Source organism: Vigna unguiculata, chromosome 7 (assembly GCF_004118075.2).
Source record: "Vigna unguiculata cultivar IT97K-499-35 chromosome 7, ASM411807v1, whole genome shotgun sequence".
Taxonomy (NCBI): domain Eukaryota; kingdom Viridiplantae; phylum Streptophyta; class Magnoliopsida; order Fabales; family Fabaceae; genus Vigna; species Vigna unguiculata.
The window spans coordinates 37543999-37571991 of NC_040285.1; the positions used below are offsets into that span (position 1 = coordinate 37543999).

Consider the following 27993-nt stretch of genomic DNA (forward strand, 5'->3'; position numbering starts at 1 on the left):
CGTGACTCCTCACCAAGATGTCCCACGCTTCTTTTGCTGTAACAGCATTTTGAATCTTCTCAAAGTGAACATCATCAACGCACTGATGAATGATAAATAGGGCTTTGTTATCCCTCTTTCTCATACTCGTTTTCTGTTCATCTGTTGAACCAGCAGCCACCTTCAACCACATCACTGATATCTTGAAATTTGAACAGTACCCGCATTTGTGTGCTCCAGCGATCCCAATTCTTCTCAGTCAGTGTCAAAAAATTCATTGAGGAAATGTGACTCTCGCTTCCAGCCATCCCTTTTCCCGTCTTGATCAAGAAACGAATTCTTGGACACTACTGTTAACCTTTAGACTCTCCTTCGTGCTTCAATCACTCTGTCTGACCACCACTGCCTCTCGCAATCTGTCAAACGTGATTTCTGAAGTCACCTTCACAGGTCCTAGACGAACCTGGCTCTGGATACCAATTCTATTGGAACAGCTGTGTGAATACACAATATATTTGGGCACTGTATATTATTGATGAAGAGAGGGAGGGTATTTATACATGAGAGTTACAGTTATAAAACTGAAAAGTAACAAACTCATTTACAACTGTCTCAACTAACAACTATACTTGACTTATTACAAAATATACTAACAAAAACCTCCTAATCGTTATAATATACTTTAGGCAAGGACTTCCTACACCCTATCAAATTTCTTGGTGCACCCCATCAAAAGTTTCCTAGAAATTATTTCCGTATTAGAAATAGGATGATTGTCTATCGGAACAAATTTCTGGATTTGTTTTAATGTATTCCGGAACGATAGGATGTTGGAATATGGTGCTGGAAGTAGTAGCCTATAAATAAGCACGTTGGCTGGTCTCAACTTTTTTCATTGAACGTTTTCAACCTTAATATCTTTGCTATGATAAATATCGTTAGCTTTACCATAGGGTTGAAGGCAGACCTAAATGGCAAAAGGGTGGTTCTTCCGACACCCCATCAAATTTTGTCTTGTATCCCATCACAGACTTCTGAAAATTTTAATCCGGATAGGTTTGAGATAGTGTCTTCCGTATTCCGGAATCAGTTTAGTGCATACCGGAAAGCAAAATCCAGTTTGATAGGGTGTTGGAAGAAATTTGATGGGATGCAGGAAACATCCAATGACAAATTGTGACCATGCAATGCCAAACTTCATAGATCTGTAAATTCTTTACACAGAAAATGCAGGTGCAGTGGAGTGGACTCCACCCACACAATATTAACAATTTGACTATACAGAAAGTTTAATACTTTATGAACCCACTGACTATTGTATTACATTCATCGTGCCGGAAGGAAGCAAACTTTACATACTAGTAAATTTTCCGGTTGACTTGAAAAAACTAATCATAGGGTCATAAAGATCTTGTTTTGCTTGCAAGCTTAAAATGAAGTCAACATGACCGTAGTTTTCAAGATAAATCACCTCCGGTGTGGATCGCAATTCCTTGAGTGTGTGCTGGAAATCAGCTATATCTGCTAAAGCATCGTTTCCACCGTAAGCCATCCACAGAGGCAATGATTCGGGTATACGGCTAAGGTCGAACTTTGGTGGTTTGAACTTGCCGTACTCTATCATGTTTTTTAGCTGTCCATAATCATATTTGGAAAAGGTTCCTTTGCGGATCACTGGTGAACAAACCAGGTCATCAGAGATCCATTAAGAAGAATAATGGCACATAAAATGAATATTCATTTCTAGACCAACAAAAAAAAATGTATTAAAAAGCCAGGGTGAAAGTAGGTAAAAGCTTGAAATGTCAATACAGAAATTTCTAACAAGTTCAAACGACATGCTCTTGGAAATCATAATATATTTAATAACATCCCCTAAGCTTTTTTCCCACTTAGCAGGACCGGTTCCACGGGCTATTAGATACCATAATAAATCAAACATATGATAAAAGAATTTCAGTGCACTCATCTGCTGATTCACCACCAGTTAAGAAGGAATTGATGGCAGTTGCTAGTCGGTAGGAATTTTTGTACAGGTATGGTCTTTGGCAAGATTAAGAATGTCAAAAACATCATAAGCATGTATCCCATGCTCGTAACGGAATATAAATAACCAAAAGAGAAAATATAGCAGAACTTGCCTGGCTAATCTACTTGTCAGTTTGTAAAGAACAAGGACTATTTTGATGCATTTTGCCCAGTACTACGCAGGTGATCAATACTATTCACGAAGAGGTAAACAATACTATCAAACAAAAAAAATAAACCAACAAAAATTATGATTGACTTTTAGACTAATTATCAAATTCATTTCCCTGGCTAATGTACACAACAAAACCTTGTTTTCCATAGTTCAGACTTATTTTCCAATATTACGTATCCCATCCCTATAAAGGCCAGTTTAGCTATTTGGCATCATGCAAATACTATGATTATTATTAGACAGGATCAGAGGCTAATCTCTGATGATAAGAAGTACTTGTACACATAAATAAGAGCAACAACATTAACACATACTTGGGAATTGGGACAGCCACAAAGAAAATGTCATTAAAGGCTCAAATGAAGATAGTGAAGCATACTCTGGAAAAGGTGGTTCAAGTTTTTGGTGGATGATGGATGAGGTTCTTGTTCAAGATAAAACTCCACACGTGACTCGTTGAAGCAACAATTCTTTCCTGTCATTTCATCAAAGTGTCTTGAGTAGAAGTATTTGTCAAAAAAGAAAGGAAAAGAACACGGCAAAACTATTCAAAATTGTAGAATGACCCAAAAGAGCAACTTCTCATTAAATTGGTCAAAATGAGTTAACGAAATAGTTAATATGTTAGCAGACTACATCTATTAGCTCTAATAGAGATAGAATATGCTTTCACAAGGCCATCAATGTAACCAGATCTGAACAGCTTAATCACCATATCGAGTTTCAGGTAAATTCAGAGAACCAAGAGCAATGGCACGAATTATTTGGAAGTGAAGATAGTTTTCAAGCTGATACAACAATAGGATAAAGACACTTAATTGGGTCATTTTACTCTGCTATCTTATCCTTGAAAACTTTCCCTATCCTGATTATATGATTTTGGTGCATCTCAATAACAGATAATGGCATAACGCACATAAGGATTCCCACACAAAATCCAAACGCAATACACTGAAATACAAATTCAAATTCATGAAAAGTTCATGCATGAAAATAATTAAATAATTCCAACTTGTAATTACCCTACTGATAATTTTGTGATTAGTAAAAATAAAATTAGATAGTTGTAAACTTTCACAGCCTGACTCTCGGTCAAAGCATGTCTCTTGCTACACAATATTGACAAAACTAGATAAATATAATAATTTAGAGCATTGTGAAACAGAAAAGCAGATGAGAAATTGATAGAAACAAACTTCATTCAACAAATGGCATGAAAATAGGAGAAAAAATTGTCTTAGAAGAGTTTTCCTTCGACACAGAGTTTCCTCTTTCACACAATCTTCGTAATACGCTTTGAATGAATCCTTCCATCCTCATTCCCACTATTTAACAAACAGATCCCTTGTGACAAACTCTCCCCGACTATTCGTCGCATCCCTTCTGTCCTAACAGAGAGGGCTCACCCCCTTCATGCTCTAGACTAGAGGATGCAGATTTCACATAACATCCAATTCAATGATCCATCAATTTTAAACTGAGTAGGCAGGCAGTTTACGAATTCAGAAATTTGCAATCTTTTATCTGGACCAAGTTGAACTCCCTCGCAAACTCGGAAATGTTTCAAATTATAAGTTCCTGACACTTGGACATAGGAAGTATCATGCTTGCTGTGACAAATCAACTTATCTTAACTAAGTACTGACACTTTAATGAGGTATGGGAGGAAAAAAGGATTGAGAAAAATCCTTTCAAGATGCATAAAGAAAGCAATTGTCTTTGTCTTCCCATGTCATACACACTCGTCTATTTATGAATCAGAGAGACAAGATGACTCAGCTCCACTAATGGATAACTAGACAAACGTATGACAACAGATCCAACATAAAACAAAGAAATCAATCCATTTTACTTTTAGTCGTCCCACCGACAATGGTAATAGATAACTCCACGATGTGGAGAATATTATTTGGATAGAACAGACGGTTTAGCTCTCTGAAAGACACAATAGAGTGGAGTTGTCATAATTGAATAAGGCATTAACATTCTCAACAAACAGCTAAATTCAGCATAAAAATTCACAGCCTAGATAGTGAGCTCTGAATCAAATACTTCTCTGAAATTAAGAATCATAGACTGAGCCAGTGTGAAAGACATGAACCTGTTATGGATGAGAGCATGTTATTGCAACTTAGGCGGGTATCGCATAAGGAAACCAAGAGATTGGCCCCCCATTCGCTGAAAGTGAAATAAGAAAAATAATAAATTGAACATTTGCTAAATTAAAAATAAATCGATGAATACAACCAAAAGAAAAGGAGAAAAATGTAAACCTTTTGAAGTTTAGTTGATGAATACCCATGGAAAGAATCATCTGAGAAAAAACAGTAATCATGTCAAGGAACATTTCTGCAGTGAAACCTAATAGAACAAAGCAAGAAATACCTTATCAAGGTGCATTTTAACCATTCTAAGTACAAGGGGTGCACTGATATGATCCAAGTATGATATTGGAGATAGAAGAGCTGCTGCCTCAACCTTTTCTACTATCTCCGGTTGAGTGAAGGCAGCAAAAGATATAATTGTCCCCTATGAAGCATGGGAAACATAAAAAACGTATGCTATATAGCAACCGCTAAATAACAAGTGAAAAGGACAATGTCAACTATAATAAGTACCTGCGAATGCCCAACTACAAATATCTTTGAGTTTGTTACTGAATTGATGTAATTGATCATTTCTGCAACATCATACAGGGCTAATTCCTGCCAGCTCCAATCCCAGAATTTCTACAAAGGAACCATCCCAAGATCAATTGGTCATGCATCACGGACAAGGTGAAATGTATTAACTAAACTAAATATTTCAGTACCGAACTTCCAATGCTAGATTTTCTGTTTTATCAAATACATCCTTAGTTACTCTATAGAGAAAAGAAGAGTACCTCTCCTTTCATCTTAATGATTCTCCAATAGTTTACATTTTATAAAAATATCAGCTCCATTTGATGAAAATAATAATAATAAAAAATAAAAAAAACTATCACAAACAACTAACTGACACTCAATGAATTTTATAACACGAAGGATGAGATAAATATACACCTTATTCTTCTCCGACAAAGATATATGCCCATGGCTCCAACGTGTCCCACGCACATTTCCTACCCAAACATCAAAACCTTGATCTGCAAGTATGAAGCCAAGTGATTGGTCGGGAGTGTTTAGAAACCATGCGTCACCAGCCTGATCGCATCAACAGATCACTGCTTAGATTCAATCAAACAGTTTAAAACTTAAAAATGAATACAAATGTCTCGACCTGAATATATCCTAAATAGTCCTCAAGGAAATAATGATATAAGTTATGTCTCAAGCATTGCACATCAATCGTTTTAGTTCCTGAACTGATGTATTTTTACTAACTTTGGATACTTGGGAACCTACATAGAATGATTTCCAGGAGTCAATGAACTACTTACATAATTTTGTTTTTACCATTAAAGAACCCCGTAGGAGAGTGGGTAATAATCTGAGATTAAATTGAGGGTTTATTCATTTCAAATTTGGTTGTAAAGAAGAAAAGTTTACAACTATCCCAAATACAGTCCAAGAACTGTGCAAATATATAAGTGAACTGCAGTTACAATACCATTTGGAAACTTCCTAGACATCAAATCAACCACAAAGCCGTTTGGATCTTCACCAATAAAAGAAAGAAAAAAAAAACAGTGGAGACTTATAATAAACCGTGAAATCCTTGAGTCAAAAGCCAATCGATTCAATACGAGGAACAGAACGGGGAAATTAAAAACCAGAAAATTAAATTGGATGTGATCGACGGGAGCAAGCAAGCGCCATATTGCAGTTTAGTCAACGCATTTATTGCATGAATTGCGTGGAAAGCGAAAAGTAAAATGAGGAAGTGAACAACCATGAATAAGCCATGCAGAAGCAGAACCGGAGGACCTCGTTCTCCACGGTTCCCAAGACGAAGAGAAGAAGAAGAAGAGACGCGCTGAAGACCTAACAAGAAACCGTCCTTCGTTTGAGTCTGAGAGTAACAAAACAAACAAAGGAGTTGGTCATTCAATTTTCAGATTAAATGAATAGAGAAAACGAATACGCTATCACGATTGAAAGGTCAGAAGAAGTTTATTCAGAAGAGAAAGATTGTAGGTACCGTATATTCGGAACAGGGGTAACCGGAGGGAATAATGAGCTCTTGGCACAGCGTGGGTTGCTGTTTTTGGTGGCTACCACCGCCGTCGAAGCTGAGAACGTGGTTTCCGTTTCCGAAGAGTATGGAGAGTGTTATGGCGAGAGTGGGGAAGAACCTCTGAATCCCCATCATCCCCCAAATGCATCCACCTGTGATCCTCTGCTCTGCTGCAACTCTCACTCATATATTGCTTCCAGGTTCGACCATTCATAATCCGCCACGCGCCTCTCCCAGCGCGTTTTTCTCAGAACTTTTGCAGGTAAAACTGTAAGAAACATCGCAGCTCTCAACTCATAACTATAACTGTTTATTATTCTGTCTCATTGATACGTGCCACAGGGGTAACGTATCATCAATTTCTCGGATTATTTTGATACAGGTAAAATATCGTGTTTATATTTAAATTAGGGTTAAATATATTTTTTTTCTTGAAATTAGTCCCTTATCAAAAATTTTGATCAATTTAATCTTTTATATTTAAAAATGTGTGAATTTAGTTTTTTTAGTCAAATTTTATTAAATTTATATGACATTTTAAGCGCATTTCATGATAGTATTTGAATTATTTACACAGTTTGAAACATTTTTGCTTCAATGTTAACTCAAATATTATCACAAAATGCGTTTAAAATGTCAAATAAACTTCATAAAATTTGGTAAGAATGATTAAATTCACGCATTTTTAAAGATAAATGACTAAATTTATATAAAATTTTAAAGAGAGACTAATTTCAAAATTCACTTAAACTTGAGGGACTAAAAATATATTTAACCCTTTAAAATATATTCAGTTTAATTTCTTCATTTTTTGAAAACATTATTTTTTAGCCTAATAGTTTAAATTGGTAAAACTAAAAAAAAAATACTTACATCTCTAAGAATTTTGGTATATTCCAAAAAATACAACTGAAGAGATAACAAATTAGGTGCTGTGAGTTTCCGTTTGTTGGATGTATTTTTGTTGCAATTGTGGAAGCATATTGATAAGGGAAGTTTCATGGAATTGAAAAAATGTACTTATAAAAAATGGTTTTGGGCACCCAACAAAATTACCGTTTACCAGTTATGTAAATGTCTGAGAAAGGTTGGACCATAACCCACGCGCACTTGAAGGCAGTGGAGAAGGATTAAATATGTTATCAAAATCATATTTGTCTTCATTTATTCATATTATAATGAATTATTAAGCGTCAATAAGTGAAGTCTATTACTCTGTGTATTCTACCAACTGTTAAGTTAAGTGTATATAAAGGACTCTCTTTTATTGGTCCATGTGTTTTACTTGTGGACCCGCTTCAGAAAAAAAAATTAGATCCTCTTTTTATTTATTTTAGAATAATAAAATTAAAATATTTATTTTCTTCTTTTTCTCGGTCTCATTTGTTTGGGTGAGCAAAAATATGTTCTATGAGGGAACACACTGATATTCAGGATCCGTTGGGGTGAAAGAGAAATATTTTTCATGGAATTGTACAAATTAAGAGCATAAATTTTGTTTCATTGATGTTAAATAATTAATAATATTTATATTACTTTTTTAGAAATAAATGATAATTTGGTATATTTATTATAAATGTTAATTTTTTATCATATTAAAATTAATGTGATATTTACTCTATTAATATTTTTTTTAACTTAAATAAATTCACCTTTTCCATAAAAAAATTGTGAAGATACTAAAAAAAATCTAGAAAACATTATTAAGCTTTCACCATTCCCGTATAAGAAACAATAGTTTTAATTTATTTATTTTTATTGTTTTCAATCATTTTTCTCTTTAAACATTACATTACATAAGTGATGTAATCTTTCTTCAACTTATCTGAGTTGTCTTTTTAGAATAAAATTATAAGAAGCTAGCTAATGCGGACTATTGATCAATAATTACAAACAAATTGCTGAAAATTATTGATCAATAATTATGTACCTGGATGATTTTCAATTATATTAAATAATTATTTATTAAAAATTCTATACAGCATCATTTTAAAATTCAGATATTGAAAATCAAAATATTTAACTAGCCAAATGATCAAATCAGTTATTGATCCTTTATATGGATACACATTTAGAACATCCACATTAAATTTTAAACAATATACAATCTTGGAGGTAACTGAACATCCACATTAAATTTTAAAAAATTTCAATATTTGAAGATGTGACCTCCGGAACACAGGACAGCAGCTATCTGGTTATTGCACCAAAACTTGTCTCCAAGAAAATACAAACTATTTGTGTTTGGTAATATGAGGTTTACCGAACCATATGTTGAATCCTGGTGATGTATACATTTTAAGGTACTTGAGGGTCCTAAACAAAATATATACATACATGATGCATCAAGAGCATGAAAGTTTAAGCAAAATTTATCTAAACAATGAAATTCAATCAACTACGATTAGCTGTTTTTATTTCCTCTAGAGTTACCTGATATGCTCCCTCTAAATAACTTCTTGTCTACCAAGATCTTAGTTTTGGAAATGTTGCTTTTGATGCCATGAAAACCGAATCAAATGAGTTCTGAACTTTTTTATTTATGAACCAGAGAGGAAAGGAACCTCTGCTAGAGTTGGTAGGGAGATGTTGAGTTGATGAAGTGCTAGATAGGCAACAATACCAGCAGCATAACCTGCAAAAGCAAAGCCACTAATCTGCAAAAAAAAGGAGATAAATGACTTCTGTTATGAACTACACACAAACATTTTATCATGTCAAATTATCATGATGTCTGATGTGTACAGAAGGAAATACCTTTCGTAAGTACCAAAAGAAGTCCACCTTTTCCATCCCCATGAATGCAACTCCAGCAGCTGAGCCAATAATTAACATGGAACCCCCGGTTCCGGCACAAAATGCAATCAATTGCCAGAACTCAGAATCTTGAGGGAAAGAAACGACATCATACATTCCCATTGTTGCAGCAACCAATGGAACATTGTCTATTACTGCAGATATGACACCAATAGAACTTGCAATCAGTTCACTGCTAGCAACATGTGCATCAAGGTAGTTTGCTATTTCTCGAAGAATCCCTGCTGCCTCCAGGCTGCCAAACACGAGACGGGTAAAATTGGTAAAATAAAACCAGTTAACCTTAATATATTGGAAATTTCATGATGTTAGGTAATCACAGTTCATACGGAAAAAATAAAAGATCTTTCTATTTCATAATAATAGAAGGTAAACCGGGTAATATATCATATTTCCAGAAAGACTACTGTTGGGAAGGCCAACTAAATTTTTAGGGTATCAAAGTTTTAAGTTTTCTGTAAACACTTGTATAAGAAGCAAATAAGAATAAAAAAGGTAAACAAGCTTATCTTTTACAAGTTAAAATCAGTTTTTGAAAAGGATAAATTGGATAGCTTTCATAAATTAGTTTAAGGGAGAAGCTTATTTTATTTTTTTCTACTTTCTGGATAAGTTTATCCAGAGTCACAGAAAGTCCTCCTCTATTGAAAGGGACAATGACATATTGCTGACATTTTCTCGTTGATTTATATGCTTGAACACTGGGAAATAGTGCAAAACTCACCCCAGCAGAAAAATTAACATACATTTCCACATTACCTGCTAACGGATAATAGAATTCCCAGGAAGAATAGTATTCCTTGTGTGTCTATCCTTGAGAGAGCCTGTGGTACTTTTAGCTTCTGCCTTTCAGATTCACCGTAATGGATTGCATCTGTGAGGATCCAAAGCACACCGAGTCCCAGCAGCATTCCCATGTAAGGAGGTAAACCTGTTAGAGCCTTGAAGACTGGGACAAAAACCAAAGCTCCTAAACCCACTGAGAAAACAAGCTGTCCTCGAGGAGCCATTTGTTCAGATGCCAAGACATTGGGAGAATTTTGTCCCTTCCCGTTAACTTCGCTGAGCAGAAGAAGAAAAACTAACATGTCAGAGCTAAATCTCACTATTCAAAATAATCAACCTTTATGGCTGACTTTTGTTGTGTAAATAGAGTACCTAGTCAGAGACATTAGAGCCAGTGGAACAGCCAGAGAAACGGCTGAAGGCACAAATAAACCCTACAATAACCAAAGAATATTTCAGAAGATATTACTTATTAGTACAAATTTCATATAGCATAAATTTATTGTGCAGTTTCACGGAAATATTTGGCTGTAGATAGTTGGCCATGCATACAAAAAATCACACGGGAAAAAATATCCAACAGATAACCTTCACTGTTTGAACTGTAGATATTTGGCCATGTATCCACAGCATAGTAGTTGTAACATCACCGATAGGAGTCCATGCACCCCCAGCATTTGCTGCTATTACAACAACAGCTCCAAGAATCCTGTCAACAGAATCCAAATCAACAGCTTGATGATTTGATAAAGTGTAGCCAAACCACGGAATAGTTGGAAAATTCTACAAATTGCAAACTTAGAAGATTCATTCACTCTCTAAACCTTATGCCCTCAAAAACTTTTCTTCTTCTAAAATATCACTAAATACATATTGCAAATTTATATAAGGCTAACACCATTTCATATCATCTATAAACCACAAGCACTAGCAGGAACTAATAAAGTAAAAAGCTTAAGATTAGTTTCACGATGAAAAATTGTCCAGATTCCTCAAATGAGAATTGAGAATTTTTAAGAGAATGGAAAAAAAAAAGTGCTGTAGTATAAAATTCCCCAGGAAGGTGCAGAGCTGTCAAGCTTATAAATCTAGTGATTGAAATGAAACCTTAGGCAATGCATGATGAACCTTCCCAGTCTATTAATACTGTGGTATTTTAGAAAATATGGTCACGTTTAATACTTCACCACATGGCTTAAACATTACACTAGAAGTTAACAACATAACAGACACTTACTTTCTATATTCAGATGGAGGTACTAATTTCCGCAATAGGGAAACCATAACTATGGTGGATGTAAGGTTGTCTAGAACTGCACTGAGAAAAAACGTAACAAATCCAATCTGCAAATTGAACTTAATGTGTCAACTTCCATTGTTGAGACAGAATAGTTAGATATACAAATACAGAAGATTTAGAACTTAGAGTTGGGGAAGGGGCAGGGGGATTTGGAGCTTGTCTGGTTCAGTTTATTTTAAAAATAATTGGTTTTTAATAAAATTTTGAGAACTTTAAACGAACAATTATTTTCCAAAAGCAATCGAGCAGCAAACGTGCACCAAGCCTTTGGTAATTTTTTGTTTGTGATGTCTTTTATTCTCTTAAAATGCCAACATTTATAAGGATCAAAATTTGAAAAATTGTTGATATTGTGCAGCCTAATTGGTACAGCATCTTTCTACGAAAAGGAGCTCTTCAATCTGAGTCCTTTCCTGCTGTGTGTATCATCCAAATTTGACCACAAACTGTAGTGTTCAACAACTAACGTAATCATATTTCCAAGAACTCTCAATTTGCAAAGAATCTGTAGGAAGCTTTTTTAGTAGGGTTGGCCATGCAGGCACAAAGTAGCGAAAGAACTTACCACCCAGAGGAGGAGGCGTGGATTTCGGGTTGTTATATTGTCAGTAACCAGCTTAAATCCTTGATGAGAATCAACAATCTCAACAATGGTCATTGCACCAAGCAAGAAAAATACTATTTCACTGACTTCCGCAGATGCATGTGTAAGCTCTGAAACAGCTATATCAGTTGAAGGAGCCTATAAACAATCCATACAATTAAATAGAAAATAGCAGTGGAAAGTCCGATTGAAAGAAAGAAAGAAAGAGGAAGATAAAAACCGACTTAAAAACATATAAACAGACCAGGGACTAGACATGTTGAAGTTCAACAAGTGAAAGGGTATTGGGATATAATTGGGGCCTGCAAATATTTTTCAAGTCACAAGTGTCTATAGCTAAGAGATCAAGGGGCAAACTATCATTTATTAAGTGGTCGTATTATGGGATACTGTCACTAAGGAGAGAGCAACTATAGGGTCTGGAAATTACATTTTTCTACAACATATTATGTGCATCAATAGCTACCAACACAAAGTAATCCCCATATGAAAAAACTTCAAGGTAAAATCTAATGTGTAGTTTGAATCAAACCAACTTACATTCCTTAGGCAAGGAAGTCCAACTGAGTGTTATAATTTTTCCATGGACTGTTGTATTTGGATAACCAAAGTTAGACCCTTTTTTGACATGTGAAAAGTTAAGGGAAGAGGGAGATTGCCCCCATTTACCAAATTGTAGCTTAAAATTATTGCTAAGGTTAGGGGATGGAGGAGAGCAACTCCTTATCTTTGCATCAAAATATACTGGATGAGATGAGAAAAGCAATTTAGGTTCAAAAGCATTTTGAAAACATAACATCCTATAGTTCACCATTGAAACTGTGCTTCTACATAAAGGCGGGATATGGAAGGGTCATACTTTTGAACATAATGGTACTGGTGCCACATGCATAGAAATTGTCCTTGTTCTAATCCTTGTAAGTGCCTCCTTATCTTTTCCAGAGATGACTAAATAAACACTAAATCACTAAGGAAAAAAGTGTGTATGGGTATATGGACCAGACACTTGAGCATCTTTTTTCAATTGTTATTTACACATGCATATGCGGGAGTAGATGCACCAAGTGAATTCACACTGTTCAGTGTTCTACACATGATGAAACAAACAGCGATCTAAATCTAAAAAGCATGACAATGGACACATTAAATCCAGACTAACTCAAAAGTAAAAACAAAAGAATGTGGGCATTTACCCCTAGACTCCGTATCACCCATAAGCTTACAGCCATCAACAGTCCCACGCCACTTTTATTGAAGGCTAGAGATTCTTCAAAAATGATCCCTGCATAACCTAGTACAAATAGCAAAGCCATAGCAAGATCCTGCAGACCAATGTCAAAAAACGAATAACTATTATAATATGCATATATAGAAATGTATTCCCAAAAGCGTGTACTTCGTTGTGAAATGAGCAGCATAAAAATTAGGATAGACCAAGAGAGGATATTGATGAACCTGATTGGTGGCCACCCAAGAATGGTTAATTGCCACTGCTCCAGTTGCAGCAGCTGCTAATATTGCTACAGCTTTGAGCGAATCAGTCTTAGACTGGTAGCGTTCTTCAAACTCTTGTGAGCTTGTTTCATCGAGTGAACAGAGGGGATCGCAATTTCCAGATTCCGGTGTCAAGTTCTGATACCGTTTTTAAAGTGAAGAGAAGTGTGACCATTATTAACATGCAACAAGAAGTTTCTCTAATCTTGTATCAGAACTAAAGTTCAACCCACCACCATTTTTATTTTTTAGTTTTTGAAAGATTTGGTCAATCCATTAAACACTACAGTGGTGAAGCTATCTCCTTAATAAAAAAAAGTCATTGCATGAAACAGAACTGATTCTAAATAAAGACTGTTGGAATTGAATATTCAATCAATCTACAGAAAATTTCGATCTTTCATGTAAAAGTGAGGAACCCTTAACCCAGACTATGCACCCCAGCATCAAATACCCAATATCGTAAACTATAAAAACAGCAACTAAAAGGGTATTGCTAGAAACTTGGTTACTCGGTCATACAGAAAAAGAAGCCAGAACCTGTGACTGTGAACTTTGTTGAGTCTGAAGCGAAGATGTAGGGTCTCTGGCCTTATCTTCAGCACGTGCCAATACATTGCGACGGAGCAACGTGGGAATTGGACCCGTGAATCTGGTTCTGCAAGAAGAGGAGCCAAAGAAGGGTGGAGGTTCAACGGTGCACAGACCATGGAGGGGAAGTTTGGAGTTGCGCAAATGCTGGAACAGGGACAAGTGTGTCCCAATTGAAAACGTCGTCATTCGAGCAACACAACCAAATGGGTGTTCTCCTCAAAAAATGAGATTACAAGGCAACAGGGTGTGGGTGGGTCTATGGAGTTTCATGAGTACCAAAAATAACATTATTACCTGATTATGTTTTGTTTTTACTTCAAATTGCTTGTAACCTTTTTTTATTCCAAGAACAAAAACTTCAAATTGTTTGTAACTTTTTTTATTCCAAGAACGAGAACCATGATTTTGACATGCTCTATGTGGATTAGCATTGCTCGGTCGCAATGCCTGATATTAATTTTTAAATTTCAAAAATTACAATTTTTACGTTTACACATGTTGTAATGACGTAAATTATTGTTAATTACCAACTTTTAATATCAAAAAGTTTATCTCCTTTCTTCTATTATGTATTTTCCATATTCAAATCGATAACACTACTTAAAAAATCAAAACTCTGCTACCAATAATATATCATATATAAGTATACAAAGGAAATTCTTTATTTTGTGAATATTTTTTATTTTTTAATTTTATCCTTAATTATTATTTTATAATTATTTTTTCTGTAATATTTTTTTTAATTTTTTTTATTATGACTGTTATTCTAAAAATCTTTTTAAATAGTTATTTTATTTAACAATTATTTTAAAATTTATTATATATTTTTAAAAATAAATATTATCAATCTTATAAAATTAAAAGATTCGGATACACAGATACTATCGCACATGTACGTTCACTAATAAAAAGAAAATGAGTTTATATAAAAATTTACAATTTAAGAGAAACAATTATGAATATACTCTTTTTAGCTCTTTTACATAAAAACGTGACATTTAGAAAAAAAGAAATATCTTCTTTACATTTTATTATTCGAATTAATTTTTTAATTAATGCATTTTTAAATATTTTAAAATTCACCTTTACATTTTCATATATATATATATATATATATATATATATATATATATGGTGTGATAATTTGTGTCTATTTTTTTAACAATAATAAATAATAATAAAAATATGATTATCAATTTAATAATTAAAATGAAAAAATATTATTAAAAATTATATTAAATTTACAAAAAATATCTACAGAAAAATATTATTTTATTAATTTTTATAATACTATAATTGCATAACGGAAACATTTTGTAATTTTTATCAAGGTAATCATTATTTATTAAGAGTAGTTATTTTATTAGGATATAAAATTTATAAATTTATTTGTATTTTGAAATTAAAAACAACTAAACAATGTAAAAGAATTATAAAATTAAAATTGTAAGAAAATGTGTAAATCAAAATTCTATTATATATATATATATATATATATATATATATATATATATATATATATATATATATATATATATATATATATATATATATATATATATATATATATATATATATATACACACCGTGGTGTTAACAAGTAAAAGAAAATCATTAAAGAGGCCACGTGGGACTTAAAGGAGCGTGAATGAATGGTTATGGTGTGGAACAAGTATGAGCCACTGACACAGCTTCAACAAAAGCAAGAGATAAACATTAAACTGCAAAATTCGTAGGCACCGCACAATTGAGATAGTTGCAATTCACCACCATGGCACTTGTTCAACCCTCTGCTACTCTTTCTCTCTCTGTTCGTGGTAATCTCTCTCTCATCACTTTTTCCTTTAATCAGAAGCAGTATCAAGTTCAATCTCTAACACTCGGTTAAAATGTGTCGCAGATGCATGTGTTTTCACTGCTCCAAAATACTCTCCCACCGCTCACTTTCCTCATAGGAATTTGATTATAACTCGAGCATCATTCATCGCTGGTTCCCCACTGTGTAAGTGTTCTACTTCCCGTGGTTTCTCCTTATCATATTTGTTTACTTTATAATGTGAAAACTGCATTCAATTATGCCACTGTCACTGGAATCCCTTAACAATAATTACTTCCCTTGACTTCAAAATTGAATGCTCTGGTAACTTGGCGATCTTTGCTTCTTCCTTCTTTCTTTTTTCAGATGTTATTCCAACCAAAGGATATTTGTTTTGCATCAGTTTGTTGGGATTCAGGATAAATTAGAACTCTTTGTGGGGTAGTCTATCTTGGAATTTCATATTATGCGGGCTTCGAATTGACGAAAAATTACTCTTAAATTTTTGCAGTAGGAGGGTTACTATAGGCCACGGCTTCCTTTGTTATTTAACATATCTTTTGACCCTAGACTTAATTTTAGCCGTTGAGTTCTACTGCGAAATCTTGTAATTTCTATATTTTGGAGACTGCGTTAGTTAAGCCTGTGAAATAGCTAATTTGAGGCAACAGTGAAAGATGGTAATGCTAATGCACAAATGATATCTAAAACTCTTGCTTTTTATTTTTTTTGTTTTTTTATTTGTTATAAACTTGCAAAGTTGCACATTTGTAAAGCTTCTTATTTTAGATAGACTGTATGAGTTAAGCCTGTGAACTAGCTTATTTGCAGCAGATGTAAAAGATGGTAGTGGTACAAATGTTATGTGAAGTTGATTCATTCATTGAGGATTGTTGCCTTTCTTTTCTTTTTGGTTTTGCCAGTTTCTTCTGGTCAGTTCTTAGATTGCCCTAAAACTCTTTTAAAACTAGAAGCTTGGATTTGTAGTTTCATCCATGTGTTTATGACGCAAATGATGTTATTTTCTTCATTTATGGGTTTGAGGGGAGAATGAAACTAAATTAATGTTGAAATAAAATAAGGTCCTTATTAAGTTATTACACAGCTAAGTATTGTTTGACTTGCCTCTAGTGATTACACAGCTAAGTATTGTTTGACTTGCCTCTAGTGATTCGAAGAAATCATGGAAGGAAATCCACATGCAAAGCAATGCCTGTTTCAATAAGATGTGAGCAAAGCACCCAACAAGGGAACAGTTTGGATGTGTGGCTAGGCCGGCTGGCCATGGTTGGCTTTGCAGTAGCCATCACTGTTGAAATTTCCACTGGGAAAGGACTCCTAGAGGTATGATACAGTATATACTATGTAGTAACTAGTGAATTATTACTTCAGGCATGACTTGGACCGCTAGCACTTGTCTGCATCTTTGAGCCATGATCCAATTTATCATTTTCATCAAATGATTAACCCTTTGTAAAACCTCCACACCAGTCAAAAGTTTACTTTGATGTTCTAACATTAATATGCTTGTTTTTCTCTCTGTTTCTCTACGTTTATTGTGTTTATGAAATCCAGTAAATTCAGCTGAAGTTTTTGTCAATAAATTAATAATCTAATGCTGTCAACAGTTTATGATGTTTTAAAAGCTCACAATCATGGTTATGAGTTCACTTACATTTCTGATTAATCTTAAACTAAATAGAATTATTTAAAGTTTTGAGCTTCAAAGTGAGTGCAACTGACTGAAAACTTAGATAAGTTTACTCCTCTTTGTACCTCCCCTTCACAGATTTTAGAATAATGTTATGACATATCTGTTGCAAAAGAATAAAGTACTTTTGTACCTCAATTTTGCAGAACTTTGGACTAGCAACTCCCCTTCCTACAGTTGCCCTCGCAGTAACAGCACTTGTGGGTGTCTTGACAGCAGTTTTTATCTTCCAGTCAGCCTCAAAGAATTGATCACATATTTAGACTCGTTGTGCTTGTTGTAAATTCTGAAGCTCAGAGGTTTCGGTTGTTGGAGATAAAATTTCATCATTCTTTTCTGTACTATTTGATGAAAAAATTAATTGGCATTGAAGCCTGAAAAGTCACAACTGTCAAAGTATGACAATCCACTTAGATGTGTCTATCAGATGAACTTTCTCACCATATAGATCAAAGTATTGATTGTACCTAAAAATTTACTTTCTTCAGGTCCACTTTACTTGCACAGTTCCTTGGTAAGAACATATCCCGACTGGCAAAGAGGTTCTTACACCAGTGTGAATGGAGGATTTAGTAGGTCTTCATTCATCTCAGGGATGAAAACAAGTTCGTGGAACCTAAAAGTGAGGAAAACAAAGCTGTCAAATATCTGATTTAGAAAAAGAGGAAGTGGGAAAGATAGCTGGGTCTCTTTTAGACTTCCATGACATTGAATACCAGTGATAATGTGTTCTGTGATGGATCAGGTTTTAATTTGCTGAGTAAAGAATATAGAAACGGAGCATTGAATTGATTGACTATTGAACAACATTTTGAACAAGGAAGTCTGACATAATCCTGGTCATATTTCCTTTAACAAATGTTAAGTACAGTTATGCACATGATTAACTCCCACCCACAGATGGCCTTCATAGTTTTAAACAAACAAATTTCTGAACAATTTTTAAAATCATCAATAGTCAAAGGCGGTGGCGAAAAAATGGATTTGAAACGTTAGATGCATCAGTTATCGAACTATAGTCCCAATCTCAATTTGAAACAGTTCTTCTCTTCCTTTTAAGAAGCTTCAATGTTCATAACAAAAATTATGTATGTAGGAAGTTTCATGTGAATCAGACTTTTTGAATAATAAAACTGGAATTTCAATTTTCAATTATCCGGTATTTCATGAAAAAATTAAACATTTTAAGATAGAATTTTTGTCCTAAGAAAATTTCAAAAGGAAGTGAAATTACTATACTGCAAAATAAATAATCAAAGTACTAACATTTTAACCAAAGTACTTCTAAAAGCTAAATCCAAATACCTGAGACAAAAACTTAAAAGTTTATGGTTCCAAAATCAAAGAGTGTTGAATATATAATTGTTAAAACTAATTAACATCCAAAGTATATTATATTTGTTTGTTATTTTGCGTTAAATAAAAGTTATGTTAATTGTTAGGAATAAAAAATAAGTCTGTCATTTTAGCATTATTTTTATTAGTTATTATCTGATAACTTTTGATACATCTTTCTATTTTACTCATGTTATATAAATACATTAATTTTCATATAAGCAATGCATGCCTTCTACGCATACAATTTCTCATAAAAAAAAAAAAAAATCAATGAATGAATGAATATGAGAGTAGTTGATTTTGGTTACCAACTCATGAGTCCTAAAATGGATTGGGTGAAGAATGTTTCTAGTCAAGCAAGAGTACAAACAATGTGAAAAGGATTCGCAATTGAAAAGAAGTTTATTATAAGTTAAAGTCATATATTAAATATTACAAAAGAAGGATGACATATTCAGAGAAAAGACCTAAAGCCTATTTTACTATTTTAGATTGAAGAATGTCATGATTCATTATATAAATTTGGTTATAAGTTATATGTCCCAAATCTCTCCAATATCTCCCAACACTAATATCAAAATAGTGACTAATCACAATAGCCATTGATTTTTTATTCATAATTCGAGTACCTAACGTTTCACATAAGTAATATGATTATGAAAAGACCTTCCAAAAAAACAGATAACTATAGGAGCCACACAATGACTAAATTTCCATAGATTGTAGTCCAGTCAGAGCCTTTGATTTATTCTTCTTTCTGGATCCATTTTTGTTCGCTTTTTTCTTAGGCTGTTCCTCTACAACTGGTTGTGTCTTCTGTAAATAATGCTGAATGGATGACAGGGGATCTGCTTGAAAGTTAGGATCCTTAAAAACAGCAGAAAATCGATCTCTTTCCCTCAACCTAATGAGCAAGCACAATGGGTTACAAATACAATTATACATATCAGATGAGAAGTTGGCAATGCAATATTTAAATAACAATGAGAAACACTCACACCAACGTCTGCCTTGATTTACAATTAAGTTTCGAGTCATTCTCATGACCTGTTTTCTTTGATGGTTTCACCTCAGGAAGGGCCTCTAAAAGTGAAGATAGGTTATATGCCTCCAATTTCTTTTGCCGTCTTTGTACTTTGCTCTTTTTCTGATAGAAGACAACAACATTTCATAAAATCAACAATACTAATAAAATCGATAAAAGTGCTGGAGCATGTATCTCCAAAAGAACATGATTCAGTTAGTACAACAGCACAGCAATCGTATCTCCAGGACATAAGAGATGAATCACTAGTTCAAGATAGTTCACAAAAGATAGTTTATTAAGAGAGAAAACATAAAAATTATTATATTATAAAATTCCATTCATGTCAAATATAAAAAGTGCTTTGTAAATCAATATTAGACAGGTAACCAATGCATCCAGTGCCTTGTAAACAACATTATCACCACATACTTTCAAAGAGTACAAATGATGTTTAAAAAATGAAATTCAGAAACTCCTGTTACTGATTGTTAGTTATATTAGTTGATACTCGGTTGGTTTCCATTACACTCTTAGCAACACATATAGTTCTCTCCTATTTCATCATTTTTTATTTGAATCAACATGGCAAGCAACGAATGGAACTCCTGAAAGTGTTATTTGAGTTCTGTGACTTCTTGTCAAATCACATGGGTGTTAATTGCACACCAAACAATATTTTGACATCCTCTGAATATTTCTTTCAGCAAAATCGAAAGAATGCTTAATTATGAGTGTGAGAGAGAGGAAAGAGTGCCCAGGTATTTGTCCAACACAATACATTAAAACCAATAAAAATGATAAAGTCCTTCCACAGTTCAATCAATCCATCTTGAGACCAGTAAGAATAGAGTTGAAATAAAATTCTCACCCTCAAAATAGACTTTAGGGGGGCCCTCACGGAGACAACAGCTTTCACCTCTGCAATAACAAAAGAAATTTGATCAGAAGGGTTGAAACTTAGAACAGAAATTGACACGTAATACCAAACCACCACTCAATAAAACTTTACAGTTAAACACAAACAAACAGATAGAACAATATCCAACATTTTATTTAATTTTCTCAATAAACTTATTAAATAGTTTTGCTGTATTGTTAAAAAAAAAAAGTAGAAAAAACATTCAGAAATTAATCCGGAAACATACTGGAATAAAATTGGATCTTCTTCTGGAACCTGAGGCCGGACTTTGAGTCAGACCTGTACATGTGAAAACAGTGATTAGAAACTGAAACTAAAAAAGAAATGGGAAGTGGAAGAAAGGTACGAAGAGGAAAGGCATTAACTTTTTCTTGCCCATTTGCTGCAAAATCTGAAGAGGAACAGGAACAGAGACAGAACAGACGATGTGGTTTTAGTGTTTTGGGTATCTCTCCACAGACAATGATCTCGACTCAACTTTCAGCTAACGGCCCCAAATGATCTCACTACCTATGCAAAATGCACTCCAAATAGCAATTACTTTAGCAAGACTGTCCCAAGTATACATTAAAATCTTTGAACAAAATATGCATAATCAACAGCAAACCCTTTATATAAAGTCCAGGATATTTACATATACATCCTATTAGTGCTTACACCAATTTGATGAATCCAACACAGTACCATTATTATTCCGTGATGCTTAACTATTGTTTAATTGAAATGTGATTTGGAAATACAAAAAGATTAACAGTTCGTACAAGGACACAAGATCCTTTAACAAATACCCTTCCTTCAGATGCCGGTAAGGATTCGTTGCAAGGCTTAATACCATTATCACGAAAAGGTTAATCCGTCCAGGGACACAAAATCCTTTAACAAATTGATTACAAAACTACAAAACTTACAATATTTCACGACAATGCCTGTCTTCTTTGTTCTCTTAGTCTGCACCAAAGGAAGGGCAACTGTGGATAACAAAAGTAGAGAAGAGTGAAACATTCATTTATCAATCTGATATTGTAAAGAAAGAAAACTGATACAGAATTCAGAGTTTTCTTAGAAAGATTGCATCAAAAATAATTTTTACACTAGAAAGAAGAAGCATACTTTTGTATCTGGGTCGAAGGAGATGCGGCGTCTGTTAGGTAAACCACAGAATCCCAAATATATAAACCTTTCTTTTCTTTCTTTTCACTTTTCCGTACATTAATCCTTTAAAACATATTCATTTATAAAATTAAAATTCCGTTGTAGTCTAGTTGGTTAGGATACTCGGCTCTCACCCGAGAGACCCGGGTTCAAGTCCCGGCAACGGAATAAATTTTTTTAGATGTTAAGTTTCTTCTCCTCGATATTTTGAGCATTTATTACATATTTAAAAATTATAATATATTTATTACATTAATTTAAATTTATAAAAGTATAATTATAATTTAATATAAATAATCTATTTTATATAATTAAATAATAAGGTTTTATTATTTTTATTAAAAAAATATTTAAATTATTATATATTTTTTTAATAAAATATATTTTATGTAATTGTTTTAAACAAGTGTTAAAATAAAGTTAATTAAGAACACAAACTCAAACAAAATAATATCTAATAATCTTATAATTGATCAAATATCTTATTTTGATAAACAAAGTTAATAAGATTGCGAATAACAAATATGACTATAAGGAATCATTTTAATAAAAAACATTTTTATTAAATATAATTAAATAAATATATTTGATTTTAGATATGAGATCAAATTTACCACAAAAAAATTCTAGTATAACAAATATGACTGACTATAAGAAATCATATTAATATTAAAAGGTATTTTTAATAAAATATATTATTATTAAATACAATTAAAAAATATAACTGATTTTAGATATGAGATAAAATTTGCCAAAAAAATTAAAATATCATGGTTATATTATGTATTATTCTTTATTTTTTAAGATTTGAATGTTAAATTGAACATAAACATTATATAAGTAATGATATTATTTTAAGTTCTAATACATTTGTGATCATTATTTTAATATAGATATAAGTCAACCATTATATCATATCTATGAACAATTTATAAATTTTAAATGTGTGAAAAAGAAGACAAATATATTCATTCACAATGATTAAATAAATTTAATATTTTTAATATTTTTGTCTTGCTAGTAATGTATACTGTTTGATAAATTAATTTAATTTTCACTTTCTAATTTTATAAATTTTATTTATTCATTCTAAAATATTATTAAAAAATTATATAAGTTAGCTAATAGAATTAGAAATACTGTAATCAAAATAGAAAATAGATATAAATGTCATTTTAAAACAATTGCTAATTCTATAAATTAAAATTATATATATATATATATTATTTATTAACATATTTAATTTATACACAAAATCATAAAAATAATTAAATTCAATATTTAATTATATTTTAAGCTTTTGATAATTTTGAGAATTTTTAATTTAATATTTACTTTACCTATTGAATACTAAAAAAAATTATATTTTTCAATTAAATACCAGTTGACTCTTCTATTGACTCAGTGAAATGGTTATTAAATGATTGAAACATGATATTTTTTATATAAAACTGTGTTTTCAAACTTAAATTATTCATACGCTATAATTTAAAATATATATTTATCTATTCAATTTTAGTGAAAATTTATTGCACCATTGGTAAAATGTTCAATTTGCTCGTTTTGATTCTTTATATGACTAATTGTTGAAATTGTCAATAGTAATGCAAAATGTGCTTATGATGAGATTCATAGGAAGTAAGGTTCTTAGTTCTCCAAGATTTCTAGTGTGAAATGGGAATAATTGGGTAAGGAAAATAAAGTTTTTAAATTTTTAGCTTTTAATGGACCTAATTTAAACTAAATTAATATTGATTGAATTAATTCAATTGAGGTGTGATTATAAAATAAATCTTTTTGTTGAGAAAAGTATGTACTATACTAGTTATATTTTTAAAGATGATTGATTTGTTTTAATATTAGATAAAAAAATATAACCAATTGAGATTAATTGCATTTTATTAAAGGAATGTAGATTTATTTTAACTCTGGTCCCACATCTTATATCAAATTAAATATACTTTTTATTAAATTATAACAGTAATCAATAATGTAAACACACAATAATAAACATTGCATTTTCTTACATAAATCATGTAAACACACCATAATTAATATATATATATATATATATATATATATATATGGATATTTGCATATTTTTTTAATACTCATATTTTAAAAAATCTAAAAATATTTAATAATTTATTTTAATTATAAATTCAAATTTTAGGTAAAGTCTAAATAAATTTAAATTTACAAAGATTTACAAAGATTTTTCACTTGTTTTATACTTTCTTTTGGGGTATAATTATTTTATATTTTTCACTTATTTGTTCCAGACGTATTAAATAACAATCTATAATATATTTTGATAATTTATATAAATTCTTAGATTATAATTCATTAGAGTATAGTTATTGATAAAAGTATAAAATTTTGTAAGAAAATAACGACAAATTGTCATATCATAACTAAAATTTATAAGTATACTAAAATTTTAAATCAATATATATAAACAGTTATTTGAAACAAATATGTATAATATTTTATAATTAATTTATAAAAATAAGTAATTTAAAATTAATGTATTAATATTTTAATTATTATTTTTTTAATTTAAATTAGACTTTTGTAAATATCAATATTCACGAATATGAGAATAATATTATGATAGTCGTATCAGTTCGTTTGCTACCAATATTTTTTTAAATGAAATCAGCATCAATATTTATTTAATTCCACCTAGTAAATCTCAGTAGCTCTACGAGAATAATGTAGCTCAAATGCGAAGTGGTCACAAAATAGCTCTCTCACTCAAGTAGGTTTAATTATGTCTTTGATTTCCATTTTGGAGTCAAAATCTCAAAATGGTACCCAAATTTTTAAAAGTCTCAAAATGGTCCCCTTTTTTGTTGAAACGTCTCACGTTTGCCCTTTCCGTTAAGTCAAGATTGACGCCGTTAAAGGGAGTGCCACGTGTCAGTTCCTCGATTTTTTGAATTTTTTTATTATTTTTTTTGAATTTTTTTTAAAAAATTAAAAAAATTGCCACGTGTCAAGCTGTCATCGTGACACGTGTCAGTATTACACCACGTGTCATTTTGTTAATCTCAATTTTGGTCCCTTTATTTTAATTTATCTCAATTTAGTCACAATTTTTGTAAAAAGTAGCAATTTTGTCCCCTTTCAAATTGAAACAAAATTTAATTTTATATAAATGTTATACAAATATTTTTATTAAATTTGATATTTGTATTCAAATTGATATTTTTATTATATATTTTTAACATAGCTAAGTTTAGTTAAAATTATGTTTCACATTCAACTTTACTTAAAATTTTTAAAAATTTTAAATTTATATGTGTTTTATTGTAACATGAACTAGGTAATTTAAGAATTTTTTTCTATTAACATTATTTTCTATTAACAACTTTTAAACCATTTTAAATAAAGTTCAATGTAAAATATTAATTAAATGAACTTAATTTGATTAAAAATATTTACTTGAAATATCAATTTTGATGGAAATATTTGTGTACATTTATACAGAAATTAAATTTGATTTCAATTTGGAGAGGGACAAAATTGCTAATTTCTACAAAAATTGGGACTAAATTGAGACATATTAAAATAAAGGGACCAAATTGAGACTAAGAAAATGACACGTGGTGTAATACTGACATGTGTCACTGTCACTGCCACGTGGCACGATGACAACTTGACACGTGGCAATTTTTTTATTTTAAAAAAAAAATTAAAAATAAAATAAAAATTCAAAAAAAATAATAATAAAAAATTCAAAAAATCGAGGAACTGACATGTGACACTCCCTCTAACGGCGTCAACGTTTTGAGACTTTTAAAAATTTGGGTACCATTTTGAGATTTTGACTCCAAAATGGGAACCAAAGGCATAATTAAAAATTTGGATACCATTTTGAGATTTTGACTCCAAAATGGGAACCAAAGGCATAATTAAACCAATCGAGTATGAGTTGATGTGAATCAAATTTCAATTATTTTAACTAAAATAAGATTGTGCATATAATACATTACTTGTCTTAAAACACGTGATGGAAAAATAATAAAGCGGGAGAGTGTGATTATTTATGGTTTTGTTTTTTGTTCATAAGATGTATAGACGTTTTTGACGGAGACGTTTTTGACGGGTAGTCGGTGGAAGGGACGGGGCTTCCTTCAACTCCACAACAGATATGGGCCTCTCATCGTGGACGCTGCTGGGCCCATCACAAACTTCGCATCTAAACCTTTCAAACTAAATCAATGCACAACACTGTATCATGCACATGTGTTCTCATTTGTGTGGTATAGCTGTAATCTAAATTATTTAAAAATTCAAGATGTCAACGTCATCCTCGCAAGAACAGGGAAAGTATGAACACTATTGCATTACCATTCTCACTCTCTATACTTTACTGGCACCATCATCTTTTATTCACTAGTAACGCACTTCTAACAAAAACCTTTTAAAAAAAAAGTACAAAAACCTATCTATTTATAGTTTAATTTTTTAATTTATTTTAACCGACAACAGGTATCGGTGTTGGTCTACCACTGTAGGCTCGCTTGCAAACTGAGATTGGTTTCTGTGCCGGCGAGCACAGCTGCGATGACCTTGGACACTCCTTCAGACAATTGTCCCCCAGACTTCCGGTGACCTCCGTGCCGCCGGCGACAAGCCCAGCCGGCGGCTTTCCGAGGAGGAAGTTTCCGTCGAGGAAGAGCCTCCTTATGGACTTCATTTGCCCGTACTCCACAGGGATCGCGCCACGTAGCGCGTTGTAGCGAAGCGACAGGAACGACAGCGCGGGAAACGAGGCGAGATTCGCGGGAGCGTAGCCTTGGATTCTGTTAAACCCAAGGTCGAGGGCAACGAGGTTGCCGCTGCTGGGGGCCGGGCGTGGTCCCGAGATCTGCGTCGCCGTGAAGGTGTTGTTGGCCAAGTTTACCTGCTGCAGCGACGGTAAAGAGAAGAACCAGGATTCCACCGTTCCGGTGAGGGCATTATCGCTTAGCTCCACCACTTCTAACTGGTTCATCCCTTGAAAGTTCTGTTTTTGGAGAGGCCCAGATAGAGAATTGGCCTTGATCGCGAGTTCGAGCAAGTTGGGTGGGAGTTTGGGGATTGAACCGGTGAGATTGTTGAAGCTGAGATCGAGTCTACGGAGTTTGGCGAGGGAGTTCATAGAGTTTGGAAGATACCCAGAAAGAGAATTGTGTGAAAAATCAAGAGATTGGAGTGATTTGAGAGTGGTTATGGAGGGAGGAATTGAGGCTGAGAAGAAATTGGATCGGAGGGTTAAGGTTTGGAGGTTGGAGAGGGAAGAGATTGAAGAGGGGATTGAGCCGAAGAAGTTGTTATCGGAGAGGTCAAGTGTGGTGAGTTGTGTGAGTTGAGAGATTAGGGGGGTGAGTGTGCCGGAGTAGCCTGCTGGGTCGAGAGTGATTTGGTTGATAGTTTTGGAATCAGCGGTGCAGGTGAGGCCGCAGATGAAGCTGGTGCGGCGAGGTATTGAGCAGGGATCGGTGGTGAAGTTCCATGAGGCGAGGCAGGACCAGGGTGCGATGGAGGAGGGTTTGATCGAGGCCTTGAAGGCTCTGAGGGCTGCAATGTCTGAGGGCGAGGTGAGGGCTTGGACTAGGATGAAGGTGTTTGTGTTGTGGAAGAGAAGGAGAGAGAGGGAAATGATGGCGAGGTAGAGGATTTGCATATTGGATTTAGTGTGTGGTTTCTGACAAAGAGATGGTTAAGAATGATGTTAATTTTTAAGGAGTTGGTTTGTGTTGTGTTGTGGTGGGGTTGGAGTGTGGTTGGGTTTTTGAATGATTGGAGAAATTTAGGAGGGAAGGGCCACGGTTGAGGTACAATGTCTGGTTTTTCAGTGCTAAAAAAAATGAAGGTGGATGCCTCAGCTGGACATGGAAGGAGAGGGGAGAAAGGTGCTATGTTCCAGAACGGGAGGTTTAAGAGAAGATATATATAAAGAAGACAAATGAAGTATTAACAAGAGAAATGATTTTTCTTTTATTTACATTATCTATTTGTAACTCTTTTATAATAATACACTAATAATAACATCTAAATCAATTAATAATGTTATGACAATTAATCAGATAAATAATTTCATAAAA

The 27993-nt window shown here is 32.8% G+C and overlaps 5 protein-coding genes and 1 non-coding gene across 11 annotated transcripts; 2 read left to right on the forward strand and 4 right to left on the reverse strand.

The window, feature by feature from the left end:
• Positions 1 to 1156: 1156 nt before the first annotated feature.
• LOC114190476 (triacylglycerol lipase 1) lies at positions 1157 to 6566 on the reverse strand. Of its 2 annotated transcripts, XM_028079373.1 has the most exons (9): positions 6305 to 6566; positions 6056 to 6175; positions 5227 to 5367; positions 4801 to 4911; positions 4568 to 4711; positions 4456 to 4496; positions 4284 to 4360; positions 2562 to 2657; positions 1157 to 1653 (listed from the first exon to the last, which is right to left on the reverse strand). In XM_028079373.1, the coding sequence occupies exons 1-9, from the start codon at positions 6473 to 6475 to the stop codon at positions 1331 to 1333; spliced, it is 1224 nt and encodes a 407-aa protein (XP_027935174.1). In that variant the 5' UTR covers positions 6476 to 6566; the 3' UTR covers positions 1157 to 1330. The 2 variants fall into 2 exon arrangements, with proteins under 2 accessions (XP_027935174.1, XP_027935175.1); XM_028079374.1 differs by lacking the exon at positions 2562 to 2657.
• A 1792-nt stretch (positions 6567 to 8358) lies between these two features.
• On the reverse strand, positions 8359 to 14245 carry LOC114192076 (sodium/proton antiporter 2-like). Of its 3 annotated transcripts, none has more exons than XR_003606059.1 (11): positions 13882 to 14245; positions 13303 to 13479; positions 13041 to 13169; positions 11809 to 11985; positions 11181 to 11287; positions 10532 to 10652; positions 10316 to 10377; positions 9917 to 10219; positions 9098 to 9392; positions 8774 to 8997; positions 8359 to 8621 (listed from the first exon to the last, which is right to left on the reverse strand). XR_003606059.1 is itself a non-coding variant. In XM_028081650.1 (10 exons), exons 1-10 carry the CDS (start codon positions 14119 to 14121, stop codon positions 8881 to 8883), a joined length of 1728 nt encoding a protein of 575 aa, XP_027937451.1. In that variant the 5' UTR covers positions 14122 to 14245; the 3' UTR covers positions 8359 to 8880. The 3 variants fall into 3 exon arrangements, 1 of the variants encoding a protein (XP_027937451.1); XR_003606058.1 differs by having other exon boundaries at positions 8359 to 8656; XM_028081650.1 differs by having other exon boundaries at positions 8359 to 8997.
• Positions 14246 to 15532: 1287 nt separating this feature from the next.
• Positions 15533 to 17985, forward strand: LOC114190229 (stress enhanced protein 1, chloroplastic). Its single transcript, XM_028079027.1, has 4 exons — positions 15533 to 15752; positions 15836 to 15937; positions 16920 to 17095; positions 17609 to 17985. Exons 1-4 carry the CDS (start codon positions 15707 to 15709, stop codon positions 17711 to 17713), a joined length of 429 nt encoding a protein of 142 aa, XP_027934828.1. The 5' UTR covers positions 15533 to 15706; the 3' UTR covers positions 17714 to 17985.
• A 1384-nt stretch (positions 17986 to 19369) lies between these two features.
• Positions 19370 to 21944, reverse strand: LOC114190090. Of its 3 annotated transcripts, none has more exons than XM_028078854.1 (7): positions 21857 to 21944; positions 21655 to 21714; positions 21112 to 21270; positions 20973 to 21025; positions 20696 to 20745; positions 19799 to 19947; positions 19370 to 19704 (listed from the first exon to the last, which is right to left on the reverse strand). In XM_028078854.1, the coding sequence occupies exons 3-7, from the start codon at positions 21123 to 21125 to the stop codon at positions 19506 to 19508; spliced, it is 465 nt and encodes a 154-aa protein (XP_027934655.1). In that variant the 5' UTR covers positions 21126 to 21270; positions 21655 to 21714; positions 21857 to 21944; the 3' UTR covers positions 19370 to 19505. The 3 variants fall into 3 exon arrangements, with proteins under 3 accessions (XP_027934655.1, XP_027934654.1, XP_027934656.1); XM_028078853.1 differs by having other exon boundaries at positions 21112 to 21256; positions 21857 to 21930; XM_028078855.1 differs by having other exon boundaries at positions 21112 to 21252; positions 21857 to 21891.
• Positions 21945 to 21993: 49 nt separating this feature from the next.
• On the forward strand, positions 21994 to 22066 carry TRNAE-CUC. The gene has a single exon. It is a non-coding gene; the product is annotated as a tRNA-Glu (tRNA).
• Positions 22067 to 26164: 4098 nt separating this feature from the next.
• LOC114190096 (leucine-rich repeat receptor-like protein kinase PEPR1) lies at positions 26165 to 27962 on the reverse strand. Its single transcript, XM_028078863.1, has one exon. It carries the CDS (start codon positions 27570 to 27572, stop codon positions 26382 to 26384), a length of 1191 nt encoding a protein of 396 aa, XP_027934664.1. The 5' UTR covers positions 27573 to 27962; the 3' UTR covers positions 26165 to 26381.
• Between the last annotated feature and the right edge of the window lie 31 nt (positions 27963 to 27993).